Source organism: Gymnoscopelus microlampas (assembly GCF_963454915.1).
Source record: "Gymnoscopelus microlampas genome assembly, chromosome: 11".
Taxonomy (NCBI): domain Eukaryota; kingdom Metazoa; phylum Chordata; class Actinopteri; order Myctophiformes; family Myctophidae; genus Gymnoscopelus; species Gymnoscopelus microlampas.
The window spans coordinates 31,079,968-31,104,563 of record NC_139948.1 but is presented as its reverse complement, the minus strand read 5'-3'; the positions used below and the strand labels follow the sequence as shown (position 1 = coordinate 31,104,563).

At 42.4% G+C, this 24,596-nt stretch overlaps 2 protein-coding genes across 3 annotated transcripts in view; both read right to left on the bottom strand.

Annotated features, from left to right (window-relative positions):
• Window positions 1-24,596, bottom strand: part of asic2 (acid-sensing (proton-gated) ion channel 2) — a 388,082-nt gene that overhangs the window by 161,689 nt on the left and 201,797 nt on the right. The gene's annotated exons all lie outside the window — the stretch shown is intronic.
• Window positions 22,425-23,069, bottom strand: LOC311054939 (peptidyl-prolyl cis-trans isomerase B-like; the record flags this gene model as incomplete). The annotated part of the gene is made up of 1 exon (XM_084070973.1): window positions 22,425-23,069. One exon carries the CDS (start codon window positions 23,067-23,069, stop codon window positions 22,425-22,427), a length of 645 nt encoding a protein of 214 aa, XP_083927099.1.

Below are 24,596 nucleotides of genomic sequence, written 5' to 3'. Positions count from 1 at the left end.
ATATACGCAAAATTCTGACTCGTTCCGAATAATTAAAATACGCTTTTTTCGCCCCGCGAAACTGGTGTGGAAGCTTGCATTGACTTTATAAGGTTTAAAAAGAAAACGTATTATTCGCATGAAAAAAATCGCCCCGGTGTGTAAGGACCTTTAGGGTTGATAAAAAAAAATCTATATGCTATAATTTAGTCTGTGGCTCTTCCTTATTAATAAGAGAAGAGTGAAGAGGTACAAAATGAGTACATGTTGCAAGGCAAATATATCTACAAAAATATAAAATAACTGTATTATATGAATTTCTATCTGGGTGGCAAATTGAAGGGAAACAAATAATACATAAAAATGTATTAGGTAGTATGAATCATAAATGTGTGTGTGTGTGTGTGTGTGTGTGTGCGTGCGTGCGTGCGTGCGTGCGTGCGTGCAGGCGTGAGCGTGTGTGTGTGTGTGTGTGTGTGTGTGTGTGTGTGTGTGTGTGTGTGTGTGTGTGTGTGCGCGTGTGTGAGGACTCTGACATGTGAGATACAGTGGGTAAACAGGTCATGGGTGGTGACATGCCTGAACAGGCTGCTGTTGCCAAGCCATAGAAAGATCCTTCACCCAAACTAACTCTGGGTGAAGTCAAGTGCAGTCTAGGCTGGAACTCAAGCTCCCAGTTTGCCAGAGTATTTTCCCTCAGTTAAAAACGTTTGGACGTTATTCAGGATGCAATGGACAACGTTGTGGCTTAGAAGGAACTCTGTGCTCCCCTACATTTGATCAGTCAGAGGTGTGAGAAGCTTAAATGTATTACCAAGACAAATGAAAGTCGAGCTTTAGTGTGCACCATGCAGGGTACACAAGTGGAACAAGTAATGGTTCTTTTATTACAGACGGTTGATATCACGTCCGTTTCTCACAGATGTAATTAATACTTCCAGAGCAGCAATTTAGATGCTGATCATAGAGGGTAATAGGGATTCGTTATGAAAAACTTGAAGTCAAGAAAGTGCAGCAAACTATCACTGTCTCACATATTCCAATAAAAATGCCTTGAAATAACACCACCAATAATAACCAAAACCAAAGACTTGTTTTTCAGAAGACTGATCGACAGTACTGTATGCTTTGTGATGTAGATTTATAAAGGAGCAATCATAAAACTCTTCTCAACGTCTACATGTTACCATGGTAACATGGAATACAGATTCAAGGTCTTCAACAAAATAAAGCCTGTCCATTCTAATTTTTTTTTAAAGAGAAAAGGATGGACGGAGGTCTTTCTAGATCTCTTGTCACTCACAAGGTATGTTCTCTTTTGAAAAGGGACTTTAATGAAAGGAGCATCTTTGCAAGGTTCACTGAAGCACCAATATATCTTATTAATTCACTTTAGTACTGTCCTGATTTTCATCCTCAGTTTACACTGCTTGTTGATGTGAAAAAAAGGTCCAGTGTGTTAAATAACAGATGTTTGCCTGCTATTAACGTCAGCATGCCAGACATCAGCGCTTTCTGTCACTGTCACACATTATTGTGTGTGATTAGCACTGACAATAATTAAATTTAATTCAAAGAGGCTTTATTGGCATGAGAAAACAAACATTAAGCAAATGTGAAATAAACAGTCAAAACAAAGAAAAGTATGCACAATAAAAAGGGATTAAAGGAATGTGTAAACAGTGCTGACACTAAAAAAAAAGAAATTGTGCATTTACTGCTACAAATTGCAATTGTATAGAACCTTTAGAACTTTAAAAAAAAAACTATTATCTAAAATAGTACAAACAGCAGCAGTTTTTGTTGTTGAACATAATTGTAATCTTAGGTTCACTGTTAGGGCCCACGTCTGAGAGAATTTGTGCAGGAGATCAAGATGCTGCTGTAAACCTTTATGCCTGGGGACATTAACTGTTGCCTGACAACGCTGCTGATGTCAGGCATGTTGGCATAATACAGTATGGGTGCCGAAATTGTGCTGATGTTGGACATGTCCACACCATATATGGGCTGTATGGAGTGGAGGGAGAGACAGAGAGGACGAGAGGGAAGGAGTGAAGGAAGATGGAGAAGTCAAGTGAGGCGTGGAGGGACAGAGGGAGGTTGTGATTGACATCAGATGACATTAGAAGAGCATGATCAGTGAGAGAGAGAGAGATTGAGTGGGTATGTGTGTAAGTAATCTCTCAAGAGCAGATTCTGCTCTCCGCTTGAATCTGTCGGGGGGGGTTTGTCATATCGCGTACTGGCCTACTAGTGGGCGTGCCTTCAGATCAGGAAGCAGGCCGCACTTTACCCAATCAAATGTAGTGGGCGGGATTTACGTGTGTACCGATCCTTCCCCACTAGAAACAAACCGAAACTAATTTAACAATAGCGTCCACGGAGCAGACAAAACCACAGAAAGATATTCACATTTTAACTTGCTCTTTCATCATAGAAACAAGTGGGCTTATAACCAAAACGATCCATGTTCTCTGGGAGAAGTGGTGTTAGTGTTCCGTGTAGAAATATTGTTAGTGGGAATGAAAACATAGTCGCACCACCGGAAGTGAAAGACTGAAGGCAGACCAAAACCCCGGTTTCCTTGTGCACATGTGCTCCATTTTGCTCCCCCCAGAGCTAAGTAAAATAGTCAAAAACAGCAGAGGGCGCTGTTTTTCCTTTTTTATTTGGCGATGGGTTGCCAGATTGGTGTGTAAGAGACAGACAGACAGACAGACAGACAGACAGACAGACAGACAGACAGACAGACAGACAGACAGACAGACAGACAGACAGACAGGGGAGAGAGGGAGGGAGAGGGGGAGGGAGGGGGAGGGGGGGAGAGAGGGATGGAGGGGGAGGGAGGGGGAGAGAGGGATGGAAAGTCAGGGAGGGAGAGTGACAGGGGGAGGGGAGAGAAAAGCCCTTTTTCACCCACACAATAATCCAGCCAAAGCTGGGTACTGAAAGCTGACCAAGCTGATCGACACGTCTGGAGAAACTGCTTGTCATTCATAATTTCAATGTAATTAGTTTTTCTATGCAGGGATATATCAAATACATGTTATCATCCAAGTGAACTTTAATTTGAACAGAACAGCATCACAAAATGGATTGGAAAATGCTCTAATGTAAGCATAACATAAGTGAATTGCACTCAGGCCACCTCCAGTGTTGACAGTAGGAAACTATTGGAAGCAAAGACACAGGCCTAATGAATTCCAATTAAGTCATTGGAACAACTGGGGAACATTAACAAGCAATGTGACACAATCTCTGAGGGGGGAGGGGGGAATAAATCAATACAAAAAAAAATAGGCCTAGAAATTCATCAAAAACGTATTTCTGAAGGGGGATATACTGTACGGTACACAATGTAACTAAATTATACAGTACAGTTAAGCTCAATGTATTCATATACTGTAGTACGAAATGTTGTGCATTGTTGCACATGTGGCAATATTATATGACATACAGTTTAAGATCAACATCACATGTGATCATTGGGTTAGACAGTTGCATATAAATGGCTGAATGATTGCTGCTTGAGACTCTGTTTGCTGATGTCACCATGGCCCTTTTTTACCCCACAGAAAACCCTTGAACATTTTTATGACTTAATGCAGTGGTTCTCAACCTTTTATGGATCAGGGCCCACCCATCTAACCACTTAACACGTTAAGTGGCCGGATGGGTCAGCCGCATGCATTTTCAGAACATGTTTATTTTAATGATCAATCAATCAATTGAGTTCTGGCTTGGATCAATGGAACCAATTAGTATAGCCTACTTTAAGTTCCTATTTATCAGTATCACAATGAAAACTCATTTTTCAATGTTTTAAAGAAAAAAAGAACATGACTTTTTTCACATAATCTTTTTAATACATATGTTATATTTTTTATTTAGTAGTGTTTTGCCAATTATTTGGGGGCCCACTTCCAATATCCTCACGGCCCACCGCTGGGCCCCAATCCACAGGTTGAAAATCGCTAGCCTGGAAACCAGACAAATCTGCCATTGCAAAAAAAAAATGCCCTCAGCAGATTTGGTCTAGCACCGCTCAGTTGTGATTGGATTTCACTCCCTCTAGTGAGGGACCAATCAGGGTGGGTTTATCATCAGAGGATTTTTTTTAATTCGCCCCTTGCAAATGCAGGTTCCACACAGAGCTTCCAGACTAATATCTACACAGTGAAATTAGTCTGACCATTCCAGGCTAGAAAATCACTGACTTATCTAGGCACTTATCCTTCGGTTTCAATCACACTCTCCTTTTGTCATTTCTCTTATGTCAACACTTTTGGCTCAATGCATCCAAAGAAAAACATTCACTTGTGGCTGACAGTCTGAAAATCAATACTTTTGTCTTTACAGTGATTCAACATCATTTACTATTATTGTAAAATTGAACCTGTACAAAAAAAAACTATTGGGAAAAAGACATCTCTGTGAGCAGAGGGAGAACTGAGAGCAGAGAGACTACCACAACACTTTTAGCTAATGATGCTATTAGCACTTCAGAGGAACACGATAAATCAAAGAAGTGATTAGCATGAGCTTGTACAGAGAAATGGACCATTAGTCAGAGAGAGTGATATGTGGAACCTGCAGGATTTCAGTCAAACAGTACTTTCACATGTACGTGGTCCACTAATCATATAGTGTGTGTGTGTGTGTGTGTGTGTGTGTGTGTGTGTGTGTGTGTGTGTGTGTGTGTGTGTGTGTGTGTGTGTGTGTGTGCGTGCGTGCGTGCGTGCGTGCGTGCGTGCGTGCGTGCCAGCCAGACAGACAGACAGACAGACAGACAGACACAGACAGACAGACAGACAGACCGACAGAGGGAGAGGGACTCCGTCTCGATACAGCACAGCCATGAGGTAGCTACGGGCAAAGTGACAACAGGGAAGCGAAAAGAAATACTAATTCAACCATGCTCAGGGCAGAAATAAACACCAAAATTCTGAACTAGATAAGTTACTGTAGGCTGTACGCATAGACAAGAAAAATTAAAAAGAGCCTTTTAATTAAATACCTAATTAAAACGCTTCCAGTTAAATGTCTACTTGACTTGAGCAGTGGAGAAGTGTGCACTGACATTTCCATCTCCAACTTCAACTACACTTCATATGTCATATCAAAAGTTTGTGGTTTATGTCCTACTATAAATGTGAGAGAACCGCCCAACCATCAACCTCAAACCCAGCGTCTGTCAAGTAGGTGGTTGACCAGAACCCACGAGCTGACCGATATACCCATATATAGACATATACGGAGATTCAGTTGTCCAAAACCTCCGATCCGGATCTCCTCCGATATGCCCATAGGCATAATCAGTGATCCTTTCCATGCATTTTATGTATGCATAGTATTTTTGCAGTACAAAAGGTTTAAACCTTTTTGTACTGCAAAAATACCTTTTCTACAGAATACCATCATATTCTTTACAGTGTTTTCAGCAAGCCCAAGCTGTACCCATAGGGTACTGCCAGCTTTTTGTTCATGATATCATCCTACTTGTGACCTTGGAGCAGTAACATACCAGAAGATCAGAAGAACAGACATGATGGGCATCATACCTATTATAATTACAATTTACATTTTAGGAATTTAGCAGTTGCTGAATTCTTAAAATGTGCGATATCCAGAGCGACTTAAAAGTGCAAGATCAGAGTACATTGTAGGAACCCTAGTCAACCCCTAGTCAACAAAAGACATGAATTGTCAAATAATTAATAAATAATTTCTGTATTTCTGACAATTTTTGACAACTCTAATTCCCCCCACAGGTGTGACTGCCCACCCAGACTACCCTGTGGTCAGGCTGACAGGGACTCCAGGACCCAGGTACACATTGCAAAGTTCAGTCCCAGGTAACACCCCTCCTTGTTGTCGTCTATGGGAAAGGATGGCATGCAGTATCTGGGAGATGACATCATCTGTGGATCTATTTGGCGGGTATAAGTAAACTAGCAGAGAGGAGCAGATGTAGTCTTTATAGCTTCTCGAAGCACTTCATGACTAATGAGGTCAGCGCAACCGGGGCGGTAGTCATTCAGGCTGGCTGAGGAACAGTTCTTGGGTATGGGGACAATGGTTGATTTCTTGAACAAGTTGGGACAACGGACTGGACAAGGGAGAGGTTGAACATGGTGGTAAATATCGATTTAACACACCGATTTATGTGTGCGGCGTGGGGGCTCAACTCGAACCGCACTAGCCCCCCCAGCTGCGACCGGAAAAAAACATTTTTTTCTCTGTCTGGGCTATTGTTCTACAGTAGGTGTTAACGGCGCGTTAACACCTAGCTGCGCCCCGCTATGGTCCTAATGGTAATGGTACTGTAGGTTTGAGCCTGGCATCTGAGATTGATGTGGGGGCTGATCATTTCCGGTGGGCGCTTAAGCCCCGAGGCCCCCGCGGCATTGGCGTCTATGGTGGTAAACATTGACGCCAGGAGGTCAGCACAGGTCTTGATGACCCGCCCGGAGATCCCGTCTGGTCCCGCTGCTTTCCTGATGTTCACCCTTTTCAGCACTCTCCGCACGTCCTGCATGGAGAGGATTAGCGTGCTTGGGAGTAGAACACCCCCTATCTGCAATGTCTGCCGGGCCATTTGAGGCTCGCACTGTTGGCCTCAAACCATCAATAGAATGCATTCAGATAATTTGCCGGGGTCGCATCAGCACCTTCTATCGACAGGTGCTTACTTTCGTTATCTGTGATTTCTCTTAAACCTTGTCACAACCCTCGTGCATTTCTCTTGAATTGAGCTTGTACTTTTTTTGCATCACTTTTCATACTTCTTTTCATCACATTGTATTCCACCATGTTCCCAGGTATATTCAAGGGTAAATATAACTGAAGAGAGAGCTAGAATGAATAACTTTGAGTCAAATGGGAAATTAATACAATTGGTCAAGTCACAAGTGAATACATTTCACAATATTAAAAAATCACACCCTGTGTGAAGGAAGCGGTGCCTTTGGGGCGGGGCGTAACTAATTTCAGTTCGTCTCTATTGGTGGTCTGAGTCCACTTACTTACCAAATTTGTACTTGGTAGCATGCTGCAAAGTGGAATAATGGCTGTTTAAAGCCCAGCCAATGGGCAGACAGAGGGGGCGGGGCTTAAGTTATTACAGTTCGTCCCTACTGGTGGTCTAAGTCCACATACCAAATTTGGACTTGGTGGCATGCTGCAAGCTGGACTTACGTCTGTTTAAAGCCCAGCCAATAGGAAGACAGAGGGGGCGGGGCTTAATTAATTTCAGTTCGTCCCTATTGGTGGTTTTAGCCGATGTACAAAATTTGTACTCCGTAGCATGCTGCGAACTGGAGTTATAGCTGTTTAAATGCCGTGCTCATACGCCGTGCTCATACGGATGTCAAGTGTGTGTGTGTGTGTGTGTGTGTGTGTGTGTGCGCGCGTGTGTTCGTGTGTGCGCATGTGTGCAGTATTGGCTTGTGTGTGTGTGTGTGTGTGTGTGTGTGAACTGGAGTTATAGCTGTTTAAATGCCGTGCTCATACGCCGTGCTCATACGGACATAACATACGGACGGACGGACGGACGGACGGACAGACAAAGTCAAATGTAGAGCGGTTGGCACCGCTAAAAAGAGAGAAATTAGGTAGAAAACATAATTTTTTAGAGGACGCAGACAATGATATCCCCACCTGTGTGCTAGGGAGTGCTGAGTGAATCAGAGAAATCAACATAATTTAGTATCTCCTCTAAGTTGTTTCTCCTTACAGAGATACAGATAATGGTTGGAGACAAAAGCATAACATGAGTTGAAACATTTGAAGGGACTCTCCCTGTCCCTTCTTGTTCAAACTCAACAGGACAGGACCACATTACAGTTTTTCACAAATGTCATTGTTTCACCTTAATCAATAATTGTATCAATAGTATCCCATTTGATCATTCAAAGTCACACTACCATCTTCTGCTGATGGGATCACCTTAAGTTTGAATTTCCTTGTTCAACTCACAGCCCTGAGACTGGGAGGTCAGGGTTCAATCCCCGGATTGCCTGTGATTTTCTTTGGTCCTGCACCTATCCTATATTGGATGTGCCAGCTTTGTTTTCTTTTAAAGAATGAAAGTACCTTAACATTTATGTTGACCTAGCTTTGCATCACTAGGCATTACGCAGTACCAGTGGAAAGCCTGGTTTCTATTTACTCCTCAGTATTTTGATCCAGGCCTCTAGCCCAGTGGTTCTCAACCTTTTCAGGCCGCGATCCCCAAAATAATCATATTTGAACTGGGGACCCCCACCCTGACAAGCACTTGGAATTGTAGGAGTTGAGGCATTACATTTAGTTTGACTCCTTTCCACAGATACATATTGTGAAAATAGCTGATCTACAAACCCACAACGCGTTGAGAGCTTGTAGGTCTGCTATTTTCAAAATGTTTGCCTCTTTCTTATATTATTTGACAATTTGGCCAATGTTTGACCAGTTTTTATAGTATAGTTTGTTGATTTGCACACACTACATCCATGAACCGTTTCCATATCCGCTCTACACCCAGACCAGAACATTTTCATAAAAAACAGGCAAACTAGAAACCAGTCACCAGAATCCAGTCACATTTGGAAAACGGCTGTAGCTTATTTGGGGACTTGGGTAATAATACAAGGAATCCAGGGGGGAAATCATTTTTAATCTGCCTGTTATAGCGCCACTATAAGGCCGAAAAAAATGTGGCATTTATATTCTTGGCCTAGTGGGAATGTGTGTGCAAAGTTCGACCACTCCTGTTAACTATGGGAGCCAATTTTAGCGTATCTGAAAAATCAGACAGATCCGTCTTGATCACATAGAGATAATGTATACCAATTTGCGTGATGTTTGGACAAAATCTGTAGGAGTAATATATAATTATATATTTTTTGCAAAAATCAACCTCCTGGTGGCTCTATAACAGGCCGATGCGAAAACCAGAGCAGAACCTTTCCCCTCCAGTGAGTGTGCGTGCACAGTTTCACGCCGATCGGTCCAATGGTGCCGGTGAGATTAGCTGCCCACAGACGGACGGACGGACAGGGGCGAAAACATAGTCTCGGCCTGGCAGAGACAATAAAAGGGGAGGATGGCTAACTTTAGAAGGGACACTGGAAGCTGGAGTATACACAAATGACTTATTTCACTCATTTTTCCTCCATTGTTTCACCTCAGTAATTAATACATGATGAGGTAATTAGACCAGCTTCAAAGTCACACTGCCCTCTGCTGTGTGTAGGATCCTTCATAGTGAATTTAGCAGTATCTGCTGTAATTGAAAGCTACCAGGGCATTCATTCATGATGCATTTTTTTCGAACACCAAACTCCCACTCTCTACTTTTGTCAACAACATCTCCATCAAACACACAACGGTAGTTGTGTGTTTGATGGAGATGCGAGAGCATTCACCAACAAACAACCCTATGATATAGATCTACACTGCAAACAAGTATTGCACCCATAGACTGTAAAAAATATGGATGAAGGGAACCGTCACGTGACCCATAGGTTTCTACAGACCCGTTTGGAACATAGAGTTAAAAATAATGGAGAGGGCACCGGGTATCGCCTCCCATCCACTTGCATTGAGTTGCTCACCCAGCGCTTGAGGTGAAATCACCCCTTCTTCCGGGTTGGAAAGTGTGATGGGCGTAGCCTATTTGGGGCCACTGTGAAACGTTCTGCGTCACAGAAGTGACGCGTTTTACGTCACAGAGATGCGCGGCCCCCATGCGCAAGCTTGTACGCAAGCTCGTGAGTCGAGCCCATTGGTCGAAACCGTTTTCGCTCGTACATTGTGCAGTGGCCCCATCCATTTAAGCTCCAGTACCTATGAATGGCCAGCATGTCCAATGCGCTTCAATGCAACCACTGGGTTCTGGGGGCTTGGTTTGGAAGCCACTTTTTCGACAAATTCAAATCTGCCATCTTGTAACTTCCAGTCCCGAAAAGAAACCGGAAACGACTGCTATTGGCTGCAACCGCAGCGAGGTCTTCACTCAGTAGACTTGAAAAAGAAAGAAGCAAGCACTCATCAGACGAGTCGTTCGAAGTACAAAAAGTAACGGGTGCACGGTTCAGGCAGAAACAGGAAACCGGACGTTTCGGCCGGACGTGAGGTTGAAACGTCCGGTTGATGAGTGCTGCTGGGGGTGATAAGACTTGAATAAAAAACAAGATTCTAAACGGATGAAAGTGAGTGCTGGTATTCTTTTCAAAGAAACTTCACTCGGTAGAACCAGTAGAAGCCCTAGAAGCATACCCTACCTTATAATTTATTTAAAAAATAATGGGACCATAATTTACTAAACGCATATCATGACAATTGAAAAAAAGTGTTTATGAAAATGTTTACTACGGTAATAAAATCTATTTTAAAGTCCAGCCAAAACCTTGTTCACTTGAATTGAGTGTAAATGCTTCTGCAGCCCGCAGGAGGTGAATATAGCATCTGCTGGGCGATTAATGGGAACTGCACCCTTAACTGCAACTTAAGACTTCTGGTGATTAGTAGTTTCGTTCCCTACCTATGTTGAATGCACTTATTGTAAGTCGCTTTGGATAAAAGCGTCTGCTAAATGACTGTAGTGTAATGTAATGTAAAAGATTCACTTCCTGGGCTTCAAATCCAGTGGAGCTTCCTTCCCGCCTGACCTAAACACATGCTGATGTTTTACCAAAAAAGAAAAGGAAAAAAAAACTGGTTGGTGTGTGCTTTTTGTATGAGTGGCTATGTATGAATGCTGGTCATTATCTCCTTGTGTGTGTAAAGAGACCACTCATGTATCACATCCTATAAGCTGCAGACAGGGAGAAAGAGAGAGAGAATGAGGGAGAAGAGCCTTTAAGGGAGAGGCAGGACATGAATATTCATATTATGGTGTGTTATGGTGTATCTCTCTTTGTTCAATGCATTCACCTTGTTCTTTTTGTGTGCTGTTGGAATAGTAAAGGTCAGATGTATCTACAGAGAGCTGAACACTAATGAGCCTTGTTGAAGGCTATCTGCATTAGATCAACACGATCACACAACAATGTAACTGTAAAGAGATATTGACCATATTCACACGGTGGCCATTTTGCTTTTACTCATGAGTAAAAGCAAAATGGTGAGAAAATCCAACCGACAGAATGTGTAATAACTAAGAGCAAAATGGCTGACATGTGAATACGGTCCATGGAGTCTTGGAAGCCAGATTTCCATGAAACATGGAAGTAATTATCAGTACTGCCCCCAAGAGATGATTATCTTTTGGGTTGAAAACGTCAAATGTCAAGGTCCAAATCCCATAATACGTAATATCTCAGGAACAAAGCAATTTAGGAACATGAGGTTTGATGCACTGGCTGCATCCTGCCAATTTAAAATCGCTAATTAATGGCACATTGTTATTTAGTCGCACAGTGTAACAGATGGGTGGATTTTCACAAACCCTGATGGGAATGTCGGAATGATTAGAAGACTACCTTAAAGACCTCATTAACAATCTACACTGTAAACTTTGTGTTACTTTAACTCTGAGACTGTACAAATGGAACCAAACGGACCTGTGATCTATAGCTATATATAAGTGATCTTGATGTGACATGAAATAATAATATAATGAAAAACCCATGGTATGGGAAATAGTTAACTCAACTGTAAAATCCCCAGTGTGAATTTAACTCGGAGAGTGGTTCTATTTTACACTCTGACTTAATACACTCTCAGAGTTAAGTTAATGCTGAAGATTTTTCTTTGTATTAGGTAAAAACAGAGGTGTAAAACAGGCCTAGCTGAAAGACTACATGCAAAAACACATTACTCTCAGTGTCAAAAACGTCTCTTGTATTCTGCACTAATGTATGCCCGATTACCTGTTTATTCTGGCTGAAGTAATTACAGAGGAGAAATTAATTGCATGCCAAAAAACTGAGAACAAACTGAGTAAAAATTTGAAAAACCTATAGCATGGTGCCTGTGCATGCATGATTTGAAATAATCTCCGGCCTGTGTTAATGACTTTCACTCAAGTGCTGTTTGTCAGTGTGCTGGGACCTTGCAGGGAGCTAGTGTGGGTGGATTTATTTACATCCTAAGGGGTTTTCGCCAACTTCAATACAAACCACACACACATACTGTAAGAAAATCCTCCAAAATGTAAGCAAGACAACAAAACAGCACTTTAATGCTTCGACCATCTCATGAATTCTTTATGACATTCTCCCTTTTTTCTTCGATGCACTCTGGAACACGGAACATTAAAAACCAAAAAAGAACACTAGTACTCACTCAGTAGCCTAATGTATTGGCTAAAAATCTTGATTTTCTTTTTTGTATCCTACAGTGTAGTGTAACTAGGTTAATGGATACATTAAATGTAAAAGTTGTAATCAATGCTATTGGTCACCCTTTACATCTGTGTTTCAAATAATGAAAAGATATTAATAGTTTAATAATCTAGTAAATCGAGTGTACTGTATCCATTGGTTGACAATGGATCCATTCTCAGATTATGAGGTAAAACTAATTGGTTGATGAGTATGAAAATTATGTGAATCATATACTATGGCTATCAGATCTGAACCCAATTGAACACTTATATGGGCAGTGTTGTGCCTGAATGCTGTTAAGAAACTATTCAGGGGTTGGGATGGGTGGGTAGGAGAAGGTTCTACTGAAAACGAATAGGTTTGAGCAGGCTACAAAGCTATTTAAGAAATAAACATGAACTACTTCACTGAACATATCTGTTTGCAAATAATGAACGTAGACATGTATGTACGTCATTGGAGTTAACAATGCCACTCACTGTTGCAAGATGGCCCCCTTCCTGTTTATTGTAGCGGTGGACCACGCACAGGGACTCGCAATCAGCGGCAGGCACTGGGGTTTACGTCGCATGGCCCTGAGTAAGATTAGGCACAGAGTACATCCCATCACGATTACCGACCTTGACTATGCAGATGACATCGCCCTAGTCTCAGACACAGCAGAGAACGGAAGTGAACTACTACTGGCAGTAGAAATGGAGGAAGATTGGCCTTAAGCTCAATGCGAAGAAAACTAAAGTATTGCCATTTAACACAGAGGACAAAACCATTGCCACTGCCGACGAGAAGGTGCTCGAGGTAGTTGAGGGCTTCAAATATCTCGGTCCCTGGACTGCTTCAACGGAACAGGATCTGAAGGTCCGGTGGGCAAATTATGTCAAAGCACGTTGGAGATTGATGAAAATGAACAGCAGCAATGTATACAATTCCAGAGCCATGCACTGAAATGGAGGCCATGAGGCCTCAGAACACTATGTTTGTAAACAGAAGGGAATTTTCTGAGAAGAGAAATGTAGGTGGTTCAAAGGCCAGACCCATGACAGGTGTTTGGAGGAAATTGCTTTTGCATGTACCAAGTGCACACACGCTCCAGGGTTATACATAGGATGAGTAGACGGTTGGGAGAACGAACTTTCCGATACTCTGCGATACTCTTTTTCATCTCTGGAGTCAACATTCTCTGTATTTTTTATGTACTGTAATATTGGCCTGGACTGCTGGCCTAGCGGTACGGGCACCTAGGTTCCAATGTAGCCTGACAGCGTGTCACAGGTCCGATCCCGGCGGCCTTTGCTATGTGTCACTCTCTCCCTGTCTCCTTAATTTCACTATCAATAAAGGCATAAAAAGCCTATATTTCTCACTCTCCATCGCACCATTCTCTGCAGTTTCTCAGGACTACTGCTAGTTTTCTACTCTTCAGGTGGTTCATAGCTTTCACATGAAGTTCTAGGTCAAAGTTAGATGCAGAATAGAAAGCAAGCAGCACTCTGATAATAGCCCTGGCCTCTGCATAAAGTGAAACTGCATCATTGATCAAAATCCCTTTTCACACTTATCACTTGCAAGCTTCTTTTTGTTATCATACAGCCTACTGTACAGCACTACTCAATTAGGTGTTATGGAAAGATATAAAAATGTGGTACTGCTAAAAATTATTAAATGATATGACCATGACATACGTATGATTCAAATTTTCTCTACAGTATGAACATGGGAAAATAAGAATTCTTCATTGCTGTGGTGTTGTCCCGGTTATGTTTATTATGTTATGTCTGACAACATAAGCAGATCAACATAGATCTGCTGTCTCCTTTCTGATAACATAAATAATAAACACCTACCCCCCCCCATCTGATCTGATATCACCTTTCATCTCCTGAGACATGAGATGCTATAAGATAGCTCTTCCAACACACTCTAAACAGGGCTCAGTGTTCCTTCATCCACTCAGAGTTAAATCAACACTGAGGATTGTACTGTGTAAAAGGCCCACCCACAGGAGTGAGGCTGTAAGGTTACTGCTGCACACGCCGGTACTCATTAACTTTTGTTGGCCTCTGCCCCTTATTAGCATCCTGCCTCACAACATGCTTGGAGGAAAACACCAGCTTTTTATGCAGTGACCTTATACACTTATGGACTTGCATAATTTCCTAAGAACAGAACACCTGCAGGGAATGGCTTGATGTATCATGGATGCGATTGATGGAAATGAGACCTGGAAGCCGTGCATTTTCACAGAGCCGAGCCCATTTGAAGAATTTATTTCCCTGCACAGGGATCCATTATCCGTGTTGGACACAAACAGTAAAGTTTCATGTGAGCTCTGAGCCGAGTCAGAGAAAAGGCTGATAAAATGCCAGAGCGAAGAATTATTTGCGTACATTTTTTTTTATATCAAGCATACCTGTTGTTAAAACAGCTCTTTTGAATTTTAACAGGACATTTGGAAATATCCTTATTTTTCTGTTCTCAAACAGGATTAGGCAAATAACATTTGGATTGATTCACATAATATTTTGGCATTGCGTTAGCTGCGAGGGAACAGTTAGTATTGTGTTACATCCATTAATTGGTTGGGTGGGGGGGGGGGTATTATTGCATTATCCTTTGTTTTCCCTAGTGTCATGGGGATGCCTTGTATTTCATGCATTTGTCTAAAGCTTAATGTATACTATAAGACACACCGTGAGCCAGATTTTTGGACTCGTGGACATCATTTGGAACATCACAGGCTGTGAGCCACTTGGCTCATACCTCCTGAAGTTTCAAGCTTGCTCACACAGCATCATTAATGTCACATTTGAATGGTTGAGTATGTAAATGCCAAGAGCTATGAGCTATGAGCCATTAGCCATAGCTGGTCTTATACAGCATAAACTATAAGCTTAAAAGAATTCCCTATGATAGAATACGTCAAACTTGATCCTTAAAGCTGAGCGAACGAGCACACTGCATTCATCATCAGTAGTGGTGGTGATACTGCATGCTGCGATGCTCAAATCTAATTAAGATCTCACACAGGTCTCCATACTAGGGATGTACAATTCACCTGATTAATAAAGAGTACTTGAGTACTTGGTATTTGACGCACATATCACGTGTGCAAATCAGTGAGCCTTCACACTGCTAAACCAGCATGCCCCACTGGAAATGGCCTCAGAGTTTAAATAAAGGCTTGAAAAATATATAAGCTGCCTCAAAAGTCCTCATTAGGTTTATTTACCCAGGGTAGGTATATGCTGAGCACATACCTACCAGGGCATTTCAGCAATGCCCTGCTTCACACTCATACAGACACACACACTTTAAAACCTGGAAGTTGCCTAGTACAACCACAGTGTTATAGGGCATAGCAGTGGCGGACATTTTGTGCTGCCACAGATAGAGAACCCATACATTTGTCCCGTAGAGATGTACTGCATATACATTTATATACATTATTTTGAACAAAAAATATTTGAAAACAGCAAAAAAGGGTATTTATTAAATATAGTATAACATATAATTAAATATTCAAATATTCTGTAACACAGAATCAAATGTTTTATGGCCATGATTCACCAGGGGCCTGGATAGCTTGGTTCCAGGCTTAAAATAACTTAAATATTTTTATAAAATTCAATTATTTGTTACAAACTGATTCTCAAACAACACGGAAATGAGTTAGGGAAGGAATAGGAAAGGTCTGCATAGCAAAATATCCAAGAAGAACACAATGAAGAGATATAACAGTGGAGGAGATTATTCCACAACGATAAGAGCCATACAGACTATTAACAGAGAAATACATGACCTGGAAAAGTTGAAGCGAGACCTTGTCAAATTCAAAGACAAATTTAAGAAGGCATTAAAGATGGGTCTTAACAGCATGAGAACTGAAATAAATCAAAAGCTACAAGATCCCGCGTTGATATACTGGCCCAAGACACCTGGATAAACGAGGTCTCGCAACGCATGGACGAGCTGGAAGCAGCGAATACTGATATGAGGTGAGAAGCACTACTCCATTCCCTGAAACAGCAGAAAATTATGTAAACTAAATTCACAGGCTTAGAGGGAAGGTCACGCAGAAACAATATCTGTATATATGGCATTAATGAGGACGCAGAGGGAAGCTCCATGCCAATATTCATAAATAACTTTGTGAAGACAGCGCTGACACTCGGGGAGGACACAGAAATTACAGAGAGCTCACAGATCTATGGTTCCAAAACCCAAATCTTACGAGACAACCAGCCAACCTTCAACATTATACTATGAAAGTCCTGATCCTGAAGGCCACCTGGTTGAAGTAAATCATATATGGAGACAGAGTTGGCAACTTTACACATGCATACCCAACTGAAGTGAACATGAAACTGAAGGAATACAAAGACATTTTGAATATCCTCAAAGAAAAGAAGATCCGCTTCCAAACACCTTACCCGGCCAAGATGAGGATCCACTGGGAATCCAGAGGTTATACAACAGCACATCCAAAGTAGCGGAGGATATGAAGAAGGGCTATGATGTGGAGATCCCAGAGGAATAGATGCTTCATGGGAATGCAGGCTCAATCAAATCTCATATTGGAAAAAGACTGGCGGCCTCAGACTTGCACATGCTTGGGAGAGGCAGCAAGTATAATCAAAACTAACTAGCAACATGGCGTACAAATAGCTATAGAATGATAATTAGTTGTTTGATTATAAACCTTAAAGGATCATTCAGCCAGATAAAACAGTTGCCTGAGGATTATAACAGAACAGCTGCAGTTATATAATGATAATTAATTAGTTGTTTGATTACAGCATAAATTAGCCAGATAACGATGCTGTCCGGAGTTAGTAATACAAAAATCTAAATGTTTATTTAGGAAGATTTGCCAGATTATTTACAATGGTATTATAATACGGTTACAATGTGATTAGGGAGTGTGAATACTAAACTTCTGTTTTCCAGTGGAGTTTGACATTAGTATTACATCTACAATTCAGTCTTGTATTCGTTGAGTTCTCAAGTCCGAATTGTGGATGTTTTGAATACATTTTACGTGTATTGTACACCTAAAAATGTATGTAAGTGGGGTTCTCTCCCTTTTCTCACCATGCTAGCAATGAACTCCATCTAAATGGTAAATGGTGCATTTAAATAGCGCTTCTATCCGAAGCGCTTTACATTGATTGTGCCATTAACCCATTCACACACACATTCATACACCGATGGCGGAGGAAACCATGCAAGGCACCAACCTGCTCATCGGGAGCAATTAGGGGTTCTGCGTCTTGCTCAAGGACACTTCGACACTAACTCCAGCCCGGGATCGAACTGGGGACCTTGCGGTTTTCCAGTTCACTCTACCCGGCTACTCTACCCCTGAGCCACTGCCACCCCGATCTAGACTAGGGAGTCAAAATGTGACCATAGTAGAGGAAATCTTATTATTATTAATATTTTACATTGGTAAGTTTCCTTATGTTATTGTTCATGTCATTAAAGGTAGGGTAAGTGATATTTCCTGGTGAAAACAAAATTATTTTTTTAAAAAGGTTAAAGCACTATATTCTGATATTAAAGGACGACTTCACCACTTTTCAACATATCTTCATATAATAGGTCCTCACTAATGCTCATGATAAAATGATAAAAAACAATTCTACTTGGTCTGTGTCTCATAGGAGGGCTGTGGACAGTCCAGAAACCCTACCAGTGACATCATCGTTAGGCAGGATTTTTTTTCCAAAAAGATTTTAAAAAATGTATTCCGAACAATGGGATCTATTATTGTATTGCAACTTTCCAGGAATACAAAGCCTGCAGTTTCTATTAACTTGGATTCCCCATCGATGATGTCACTGGTAGAGTCGTCCTTTAATCATTGCTAAGAGTTTGTTCGGTAACAGTTGTCTCCCTGTCTCACCAGCTCTTTAAACAGATTTTTTTCCCCGGTGGCTGGCAAATTACCCATTTATCAGCTTAAAATAGCTCAGCTCATGTCATCTCCCAATTCCAATTTCCAATTTCACTTGTTTAACCTGTATCCTGCTTCAGATACAAATTGGTATCCCGAGACATGGAGACCCCTGTTACTGAACAAACACTTTATAGAAATGAGTACCATCAGAATATAGAGCTATTTAACACTTATTTTAACAAAAGAATATGACTTACCCGACCTTTAGTGATGCATAGCTTGCATGCTCGAGAGCTTTGCACTTGCACACCACTATGTGGCCGATGTATAGTGAGGTGTCTGCAACACTGACGTGTAAAGCAGCTGACCAATTTGTCGGTCTATTTAGCTCACATCATTCACTGTTGTTTCTCTTATGTCAGTGTCACTGAAAGTCGGTATGCATTTGTTTTTTCACACCACCCCAGAACCACCAGTGGGCTCTGTTTCCCTAAGCCGAGTTAGTTAGCTTAGTTACCGTCTGGTAATCAGAAGGTCACCGGTTGGCTTCCTGGCCCCGGTCTATACGTGTCAAATTGTCTCTGAGCAAGACACCTAACCCCTAACTGCTGCCCTTCGAGTGCTCATCATAACCAGGGGTGCACATAACTGGTGCGCAGGTGCGCATGCGCACCCAAAATAAAAAATGCGCACCACATCAGGCGACGCGAGGCGCTTTTGCGCACCAACAGCTGGGACAGGAATTTCCAAACTTTTATTTTTTAGCAAAACTAAAAAATAAAAGCCTGGAGATCGAGGCTAGGAATTTACTTCCTGAAGCCACTCACACAATCACTCTAAAGCACCCGTCGGCCCCATGTACAGCCATTAGGCACAGGGGTAGAGATATGACTCTCGTCGCCTCGCATCGCCTCGCATTGCCTCGCTGCGTGCACGCAGCCAGCAGCGTCTGTTAGAGGCACTCGTCACCGATGATGAACGCACCGTAATGGTGCAAAATATGCCGTGAACGTCCCAATCTGGCGGATAAAATCAGCGCAGCAGCACAGGGCACCAACCTTGGGGGCTTTATCTAACAGCGTGAGAAAAAAAAACGGCGAAAATCGGCGGAATTTAGAAGCAGAGCGTCCTTTTTTTCTCGCCCCCCAGCCCCCACCCCCCCGTTGACAAAACTGTCCGGTGGGCACCGTGAGTAACCCCCCCCCCCCCCCCCCCCCTGTTGACAAAACTGTCCGGGCTGAACGCCCCCCCCCCCCCCCGTTGACAAAACGGGACGGGCGCCATGCGCACCAAGTCACATGTCCAGGTGCTCTTCTGCGTACCAGACCTAAAAAGTTATGTGCACCCCTGATCATAACCATCTGAGCAGCCATCAGCTGGGTGAAGCTGACAAAACTAATTTCCCTGCGGGCCTAATAAAGCAATACAGCATTGCAATGTGGGAAGTTCACATACAGTACCATTACAACCACTGAAATTGTTGCTCTACACACAGTAAGACTCCCTACAATACTGTGAAAATATGTTAATTCTAGAGGAGGCTACATCTCCACTGGTAATGGAAAGACAGTGGAACAAAGAGAAGCAAAAGAAGGGGCATATTATCTGTAACAAAGAAATCAGGGACAAAGAAATCACTTCATCACGAAGTGACGAAGTGCGAAAGCAAAGTCGAGGAGGGTACGAAGCTCCACAAGTAGACCTGATTGCCCTTGGATGGACGTGCCAACCAGCGTCTTACCGGAAGAAAGACACTCGTCCCACAGTTCTGAGTGCTGGACCAGTGGCTCCTCACAGCTCTTGAGTGGAAAGTGATGTAAGCTACAGAAGTACAGCATGTCTATTAAGTGCCCTCCTCAGCAAAGTTCCTCTGATCAAACTGCCACAGGGAAACATGGTCGCGACTCGCAAGTAACAAGAAAGTCATCATCAGTACAAAAGTGCTAAGGCTACAGAGAGCACTCACCGCGTGCGCGCACTCACACTCACACACACACACACACACACACACACACACACACACACACACACACACACACACACACACACTCCTTCATTGAGCTGCAGATTTGGAGCTGGGGAAAAGTATTAGTTGTCTAATACTGTGCGCTCATTTTGTATGGTTGCAAACAGAGACGGTGGAATTACTTTAATGAGCAGCATACCTAACAGCTTTGATCTCGTCAAGGGGTGCACAAAAGCTGGGAGTTGGATATTTAATAATCTCAGGAGAAAAAATAAATGTTTTAATGAAATTTGAAAAGTTAGCCCAATAACTTCAGAAGGAGAAGCCGATTGGTTTAGCCAGAAATGGTCCTCCCTGACACTTCAAAGGTATGAAATGACAGTTGAGACAGTGAGAGAAAACACAGAATTTGAGAGCTGGATAAGGGAGTTCCTTTGTAGTATCTGGCAAAATGTGGATTTTGAAGCTTGACCAACATTTGCAGAATAGATGATGCTGGCTTTATCTGAGAGAATGTAAGTAGGTCGGAGTGGCTTATTGTCGGCATCAGCCGAGAACGAGAATCTATCCTCTTTTCACGAGAATCGAGAATCTATCTATCCTCTTTTCAAAAAAATAATTTAAAAAAAATGGGAGAATGATGACAGGAAAAAAATCCCAATTGGACAATTAGAGGCTGCTTTTTGTACGTGCGCATTCATATGCAGTATTCTGCAGATGCAGTCTTGTGCACTGGAGCAGAGGGAAAGCTGGTGTCTTAGATTCCATGAGGTCCTTTTCAAAACGTTTCACAATCCGGAGAATATGTCCAGCAAGGAACAAGAGAATCAAAAGTTAAAGTTGAAACAGAACGATCTTTGATCATTGAATTGAGTATTAATGCTGCCAGAGAGGGCACAGGGATTAAATTGAGAATTGTTCAGGCAGAACCTTAAAGGGCAGGGTTAAATGATTAGAGACCTGACTGGTTCTAGATGAAGTCAGCATAAGACTGCAGAAACATCGGCTGCAGGGTAGAAAAGAAAATCAGAGACACAAAGAGACAAAGAAACAAAGAAAGTTCTTTTAGTAGATTCCTATATTCCTATAATCACAAATCTTTTAAATCAATGTTTGTACAGTATGTGTGAGAGAGAGGTTTGTTTGTTTATTTGAAAGAAATGGCTGCTGTAAAATACTTTTACATTAATATGTATCACTTTGAAAAGTTGAGTGACAAAGATAAGTCTTTGTCATTGTAGACATACGAAATTAGGGTACTCAGAGACAAGCAGCAATAGAGAACAAGATAATCATCATACTGCCATTCTATTGTATTATCTTGTTGTTATATTGCACTGTTGTCCTAGTACAGTCTCTGTGGAATATGTCCCACCAACATTTCATTGCTTGTACTGGTGTGAGTAAGTGACAAATACATCCTCCTCCCCCCCCTCGGCAGGGGGACATGCCCCTGAAGCATCCCACCCTTCCACCGTGCACAGAGGAGCCCCTGTCCCTGGGCAGCCCTGCCTCAAACGCCTCAAACTAGACGGTACAAGCTATGACGGCGCTGGATTCTTCATGGCGGACATCGACACAGGGCACAATGCTTGCGCTAAAGAGGCGTAAAGGCCCTCGTTGCCGCCTCCCAGTTTGCACAGAAGTGGGTCACCACCGCAGTGGGCCTGCCCTGCACACCTCCGTACTACAAATAATTGACCGAAACTCCTTAGAAAGATAATCCTTTGCCGAACAGGAAAGGGCCCTACAGGGATGTCATGGCCAGTGCCCCAAGCTGCACATAATGGAAGGTCACAAGACCAGCATCCACAAGTCTGTCTAGGTGCCTACGACCGGATGCCATAATCCACCAAAGCAGAGTCAGTTTAGTTTATTTAGCACATTGTTATAAAAAAATCGAAACAATACATAAAGACAACAAGTTGCTGTGCGACGAATGGAAGAAGCCGGCAGGCTTATTCGGAATCCTTTCCTTTCCTTTCAGCCACGACCATGCCTTCCTGTAGAGTGCGTGCATATTTTTATGCCAATTGGACACTGCGTTCATGAATGCCCGCATTAATTCCATGTCCAAATATAAAGGACTACTTATGAAGTACTGTAGATTAAAAAAATAATAATTACAAGACTGGCATACGCTGCCTCTAGATGGACCCATGGCCCTCCCTCTTCCTCCTCCAACACCACAAATCAGCAGGGGTAGGAGTGACAACACAGTTGCCTGCATGATTCCCTGACCCCAACCTCAGTCCATCACTTTGTCCTACTCCTTGCTCACAGTGAATGGTGTCCCCACCTCAATCATCCCACTGTCATGGATGACAACATCTTTAAGGGGCTTGTTACGCCCGTCTGTCTTGGTACCTTCGATCATCTTCACCACATCCATTCCATCCAGGATTTTCCCAAAGACAACGTGTTTTCCGTCAAGCCAGGGTGTCTGGACGGTAGTAATGAAGAACTGAGCTCCGTTGGTGTCTTTGCCAGCGTTTGCCATGCTCAGCCAGCCAGGGCCGTAGTGCTTCAGCTTAAAGTTCTCATCGGGGAAACGGTCGCCATAGATGCTCTTACCTCCGGTTCCATCTCCTCTGGTGAAGTCTCCTCCCTGAATCATGAAGTCTTTAATGACTCTGTGGAATCTGCTGCCTTTGTAGCCAAATCCTTTCTCCCCTGTCGCCAACTGGACAAAGTTTTCAACTGTTTTGGGAACCGTATTTCTAAAAAGGCCAATAACGATTCTGCCGACGTCTTCATCTCCAATCCTCATGTCAAAATAAACCTTGGCCGTGACTTTGGGTCCTCTTTTCTTCTCGTCGGCATCGGCACCATTTGAGAATAGAAGAACTAAGCCCACAAGCACTGTAAACACTACCAGGAACTTCATCCTTCTCTCACAGACGTGAACCATTATCAATTATTACACCGGGATAAGTGAATATAAACTCTACTAAATATGATGAGTTAGTCTTTATATGAGTTGTGGTGGTTATATGAGTGGTGGTAGTGTCAGTGGCGGACACGTAGATACAGTATGTCCATATATGGACTAGACATGCCCAACATCAGCACACATCAGCATATGATATGCCCATATATGGACTGGACAGATTATGTTTTCGCCCTTGTGTGTGTGTCATTCTGTGTCCGGAGCTAATCTTGCAAACTGGTGGACAGATCAGTGACAAACCTGTCATGCACAGGCCGTGGAAGACACAGAAGGTGGTGCTATACCAGGCCAATAACTCTAATAGCATGCTGGAACTGGAGTTATGCCTGTTTAAACCCAGCCAATATGAACACAGAGGGGGCAGGGCTTAAGCAATCACAGCCTATACCTATTGGTCGTCTAAGAGCACCCACCAAGTTTGGGCCCTTTAGCATGCTGGGAACTGGAGTTATGGCTGTTTAAAGCCCAGACAATAGGAACACAGAGGGTGCAGAGCATTGGTGCGTCTGTGGTCCCTGGTGTGGCTATTTTGATGGCAGACCCCTGACCAGTGTTGGTGCAAAGTTTGGTGCGGATCGGAGCAACGGTGTGCCTCGCGTGTCCACATGTTACCTTTGTGACTGCGGTCCACGGTCCATCTTCTACACATTTTAATATAGGATTACACTTGACCTCATCAGTCATCATAAAAGGCTTTATTATATGTTATGATTGCATTATGTGGGGCGCTGCTGACCTAGCGGTTAAGGCGCATACCACATATATAGGCTCTAATGCAACATGACAGCGAGACGTGGGTTCAAGTCCCGAGCCCAGCGACGACCTTTGCTGCGTATCACTCCCCGTTTCTCTCTCCCTGTTTCCTGTCACTCTCTCTACTGTGTACTATCAATAAAGGCAGAAAACGAAAAGCCCCAAAAATATCAAAAAGATTGCATTGCACGAGTACTTGCTGTAATTATACTAATCAGATTACATTGCATTATACTTTACCTCAAAAGTCATTCTAGAATACTTTATAATATAAAAATGATTATTGTTATAAAGCATTATGTGGATGTATAAGTTCTATTATGAAGAACTATAATTATACACGGCATAAGCAGATTATAATGCACTATAAGTATGTCTAGAATGCATTATAGACATGGGATGCATAGCGAGTGTTACCAAAAATCTATTAAGATGAGTGCAATCACAGGTTAAGTGGTTAGTGATAAACGATGTTAATTGTCTTTACTGAGGTGTCAATTTCTACAGTGCTCTGCAAAGAGTTCCAGGTGGTTAGAGCATAAAACACAAAAAGCAGATCTTACAAGCTGAGTACAAATTCTAAGAACTTGTGAAAGTCAGTCATTAGATTGAGTATGTGGACCAGAGGACTTAGCTAGCATAGATGTGATATAAGATGGCAGCTTCCTAATAAGAACCTTGTAAATAAACAAGTACACAGGCCTGCCACGTCTGTCAGACAGAGAAGACTATATA